The 4976-nt window shown below is 56.2% G+C and overlaps 1 protein-coding gene across 7 annotated transcripts; it reads left to right on the top strand.

The window, feature by feature from the left end:
• Positions 1–211: 211 nt before the first annotated feature.
• Positions 212–4711, top strand: LOC126947251 (class I histocompatibility antigen, Gogo-B*0101 alpha chain-like). 7 transcript variants are annotated; one of them, XM_050777969.1, is made up of 8 exons: positions 212–518; positions 648–917; positions 1165–1440; positions 2021–2296; positions 2401–2517; positions 3947–3979; positions 4086–4147; positions 4308–4711. In XM_050777969.1, exons 1-8 carry the CDS (start codon positions 455–457, stop codon positions 4386–4388), a joined length of 1179 nt encoding a protein of 392 aa, XP_050633926.1. In that variant the 5' UTR covers positions 212–454; the 3' UTR covers positions 4389–4711. The 7 variants fall into 7 exon arrangements, with proteins under 7 accessions (XP_050633926.1, XP_050633923.1, XP_050633924.1 ...); XM_050777966.1 differs by having other exon boundaries at positions 213–518; positions 4090–4133; positions 4298–4711; XM_050777967.1 differs by having other exon boundaries at positions 215–518; positions 4086–4133; positions 4298–4383.
• Positions 4712–4976: the final 265 nt, after the last annotated feature.

Here is a 4976-nt window from a genome sequence, read left to right as displayed (position 1 = left end):
GGAGAGGGAGGCAGGGAGTCCAGTTCAGGGTCGGGGATTTCAGAACGAGTAGTGAAGGGAAAGGGGCTGGGTGCAGTCTCGGGGTCCTCCCTGGTTTCCACAGACAGATACTTGTCCAGGACTTGGGCAGACAGGGGGACAAAGAGGCTTGGTGTAGGAGAGGGATCAGGACGAAGTCGCAGGTCCCGGGTGTGGCTGTCAGGGTCTCAGGCTCCCAGAGCCTCCTCTGCATTGGGGAGGCGCTGGGTTGGTGATTCCCCACTCCCCTGAGTTTCACTTCTCCCAGTCTGTGTCGGGTCCTTCTTCCAGGATACTCACGACGAGTCCCCAGTTCCCACTCCCATTGGGGGTCGGGTTTCTAGGGAAGGCAATCAACGTCGCCCCGGTTCCAGTTCTAAAGTCTCCACGCACCCACCCGGGCTCAGAGTCTCCTCAGACGCACAGGGTGCGGGTCATGATGCCCGGAACCGTCCTCCTGCTGCTCTCGGGGGCCCTGGCCCTGACCGAGACCCGGGCCGGTGAGTGCGGGGTCTGGAGGGAAATGGCCTCTGCGGGGAGGAGCGAGGGGACCGCAGGCGGGGGCGCAGGACCCGGGGAGCCGCGCGGGGAGGAGGGTCGGGCGGGTCTCAGCCTCTCCTCGCCCCCAGGCTCGCACTCCTTGAGGTATTTCAGCACCTCCGTGTCCCGGCCCGGCCGCGGGGAGCCCCGCTTCATCTCCGTGGGCTACGTGGACGACACGCAGTTCCTGCGGTTCGACAGCGACGCCGCGAGTCCGAGGATGGAGCCGCGGGCGCCGTGGGTGGAGCAGGAGGGGCCGGAGTATTGGGACCGGGAGACGCGGAACGCCGAGGGCCACGCACAGACTCACCGAGAGAACCTGCAGACCCTGCTCCGCTACTACAACCAGAGCGAGGCCGGTGAGCGGCCCCGGAGCCCGGGGCGCAGGTCACGACCCCTCCCCATCCCCCACGGACGGCCCGGGTCGCCCCGAGTCCCTGGGTCCGAGATCCGCCCCGAGGCCGCGGGACCCGCCCAGACCTTTGACCGGAGAGAGCCCCAGGCGCGTTTACGCGGTTTTATTTTCGGTCGAGGCCAAAGTCTCAGCGGGTTGGTCGGGGCGGGGCGTGGCTCGGCGGGCGGGGCTGACCGCGGGGGCGGGGCCAGGGTCTCACACCATCCAGAGGGTGTTTGGCTGCGACCTGGGGCCCGACGGGCGCCTCCTCCGCGGATATAACCAGCACGCCTACGATGGCAAGGATTACATTGCCCTGAACGAGGACCTGCGCTCCTGGACCGCGGCGGACACGGCGGCTCAGAACACCCAGCGCAAGTGGGAGGCGTGCGGTGAGGCGGAGGAGTGGAGCGTCTACCTGGAGGGCGAGTGCCTGGAGTGGCTCCGCAGACACCTGGAGAACGGGAAGGAGACGCTGCAGCGCGCGGGTACCCTGCAGGGGCTGTGGGGAGACTTCCCCGTCTCCTATAAATCTCCCGGGATGGCTTCCCATGAGGAGGGGAGGAAAATGGGATCAGCGCTAGAATGTCGCCCTCCCTTGAATAGAGAATGGCATGAGTTTCCCTGATTTCCTCTGAGGGCCCCCTCTACTCTCTAGGACAATTAAGGGATGACGTCTCTGAGGACATGGAGGGGAAGACAGTCCCTAGAATACAGATCAGGGGTCCCCTTTGACTCCTGCAGCAGCCTTGGGCTTTGTGACTTTTTCCTCTCAGGCCTTGTTCTCTGCCTCACACTCAATGTGTTTGAAGGTCTGATTCCAGCTTTTCTGAGTCCCTCGGCCTCCACTCAGGTCAGGACCAGAAGTCCCTGTTCCTCCCTCAGAGACTAGAACTCTCCAAGGAATAGGAGATTATCCCAGATGCCTGTGTCCAGGCTGGTGTCTGGCTTCTGTGCTCCCTTCCCCACCCCAGGTGTCCTGTTCATTCTCAGGATGGTCACATTCGTGCTGCTGGAGTGTCCCATGAGAGATGCAAAGCGCCTGAATTTTCTGACTCTTCCCATCAGATCCCCCAAAGACACACGTGACCCACCACCCCATATCTGACCATGAGGCCACCCTGAGGTGCTGGGCCCTGGGCTTCTACCCTGCGGAGATCACACTGACCTGGCAGCGGGATGGGGAGGACCAAACTCAGGACACCGAGCTTGTGGAGACCAGGCCCGCAGGGGATGGAACCTTCCAGAAGTGGGCAGCTGTGGTGGTGTCTTCTGGAGAAGAGCAGAGATACACGTGCCATGTGCAGCACAAGGGGCTGCTGGAGCCCCTTACCCTGAGATGGGGTAAGGAGTGGGATGAAGGATCACGTCTCTCCTCAGGGAAAGTAGGAGCCCTTCTGGAGCCCTTCAGCAGGGTCAGGACCCCTCACCTTCCCCTCCTTTCCCAGAGCCATCTTCCCAGTCCACCATCCCCATCTTGGGCTTCGTTGCTGGCCTGGCTGTCCTAGCCTTTTTGGTCACCGGAGCTGTGGTCACTGCTGTGTTGTGGAGGAGGAAGAGCTCAGGTAGGGAAGGGGTGAGGGGTGGAGTCTGGGTTTTCTTGTCCCACTGGGGGTTTCAAGCCCCAGGTAGAAGTGTGCCCCGCCTCATTAGTGAAGGGGTGGCCTGCCCCTCCACACCTGTGGGCGTTTCTCGTTAGGTGGAAGGAGAGACTTGAGAAAAGAAATGAGACACAGAGACAAAGTATAGAGAAAGAAAAAGTGGGCCCAGGGGACCGGCGCTCAGCATACAGAGGACCCACATCGGCACCGGCACCGGTCTCTGAGTTCCCTTGGTATTTATTGATAATTATCTTTGCCATCTTAAAGAAAAGGAAGTGGCAGGATAATAGGATCATTGTAGGGAGAAAATAAGCAGTAAGACATATGAATAAAGTTCTCTGTGACATGAATAAGTTTAAGGAAAAGTGCTGTGCCTTGATATGCATATGTAAACATCTCCATAAACCTTTTTAGTGCATAAAGAGCAGCATTGCGCTAGCAAATCCCGCCTTTCGCCCTAAGGCGGTTTTCTCCTTTCTCGGTAAACAGAACATATGATGGGGTTTTATACCCAGATGTTCCATTGCCCAGGGACGGGCAGGAGACAGATGTTTTTCTCTATCTCAACTGCCAACAACCACCAAGAGGCCTTCTTTCCTCTTGTACTAGTCCTCCTCAGCACAGACCCTTCACGGGTGTCAGGCTGGGGGACGATCAGGTCTTTCCCTTCCCACGAGGCCATATTTCAGACCATCACATGGGAAGAAACCTTGGACAATACCTAGCTTTCCTAGGCAGAGGTCCCTGTGACCTTTGGTAGTGTATGTGTCCCTGGGTACTTGAGATTAAGAGAATGGTGATGACTTTTAACCAGCAAGCTGCCTTCAGGCGCTTCTTTAACAAAGCACACCCTGCACAGCCCAAAATCCTTTAAACCTTGAGTCACCACAGCACATGTCTCTTGCAAGGACAAGGTTGGGGGTAGGGTCACAGATTAACAGCATCTCAAATACAGAACAAAATGGAGTCTCTTATGTCTACTTCTTTCTGTATAGACACAGTAACAGGCTGATCTTTCTTTCTTTTCCCCACAATTATTGGGAAGCAGCATCCACACATGGGCCATCCCAGCCTGGGTCCTGTGTGCCGGCACTTACTCTTTTGTGAAGCACATGTGACAATGAAGGACAATGTATCACCTTGATGGTTGTGGTGTTGGGGTCCAGATTCCAGCATTCATGAGTCAGGGGAAGGTCCCTGCTAAGGACAGACCTTAGGAGGGCGGTTGGTCCAGCACCCACCCTTGCTTTCCTGGTGTTTCCTGATTCTGCCCTGGGTCTGTAGTCACAGTTCCGAAAACTTCTCTCGGGTACAAGACTAGGAGGTTCCTTCCTCTAAGGTCTCGTGTCCCTGCCTCCTCCTTGTCCCCTCACAGAACATTTTCTTCCCACAGGTGGAAAAGGAGGGAGCTACTCTCAGGCTGCGTGTAAGTGGTGGGGGTGGGAGTGTGGAAGAGCTCACCCACCCCATAATTCCTCCTGTCCCATGTCTCCTGCGGGCTCTGACCAGATGCTGTTTTTGTTCTACCCCAGCCAGCGACAGTGACCAGGGCTCTGATGTGTCTCTCAGGGATTGTAAAGGTGAGATTCTTGGGGTCTGAAGTGGGTAGGCGTGGGGCAAAGGGGAAAGGACTGGGTTGTGGGGCTTCTTTGATTGGGATGTTTCGAGTGTGCGGGGCACTGTTCAGAGTGTCATCACTTAACATGACTGACTTGGATTTGTTTATGACTATTGTTTTCTGTAGCCTGAGACAGCTGCCTTGTGTGAGACTGAGATGCAAGATTTCTTCAGGCCTTTCCTTTGTGACTTCAAGAGCATCTGGCAAAGGCATCTGAATGTGTCTGCATCTCTATTAGCATAATGTGAGGAGGTGGAGAGACTGCCCACCCCCGTGTCCACCGTGACCCCTGTTCCCACACTGACCTGTGTTCCCTCCCCAGTTACCCTTCCTGTTCCAGAGAGTTGGGGCTGGATGTCTCCACCTCTGTCTCAACTTCATGGTACACAGAGCTGCAACCTCTTACTTCCCTACTGAAAATGAGAATCTGAATAGAAATTTGTTTTCTCAAATATTTTCCATGAGAGGTTGATGGGTTAATTAAATAAGTCAATTCCTAGAATTTGAGAGAGGAAATAAAGACCTGAGAACCTTCCAGAATCCGTGTGTTAGTTGTGCTGAGTTTGTTGCATGTGGGGGTGGAGAAGGCTGTGAGGAGCCAAGTGTGGATGGGGCCTGTGTCCAGTTGCTGTTCAGTCCATCAGGGGCTTTATGTGGTCAGTCCTCAGCTGGGTGACCTTCACTGTTCCATTGTTCTTGTCCCTTCAGTGGAAACTTGTCCAGGAGAGCTGTGACCACAGAGCCTCACACATCGCCCAGGGTGACTCCTGCACACAGGAGTCTCTGTGCATTCTGAGACAAGTTT

This window comes from Macaca thibetana, unplaced genomic scaffold (assembly GCF_024542745.1).
Source record: "Macaca thibetana thibetana isolate TM-01 unplaced genomic scaffold, ASM2454274v1 unplaced_scaffolds13, whole genome shotgun sequence".
In the NCBI taxonomy this organism is placed as follows: domain Eukaryota; kingdom Metazoa; phylum Chordata; class Mammalia; order Primates; family Cercopithecidae; genus Macaca; species Macaca thibetana.
Note: the sequence above shows the minus strand (reverse complement) of the source record. Positions and strands in the feature narration are given on the sequence as shown.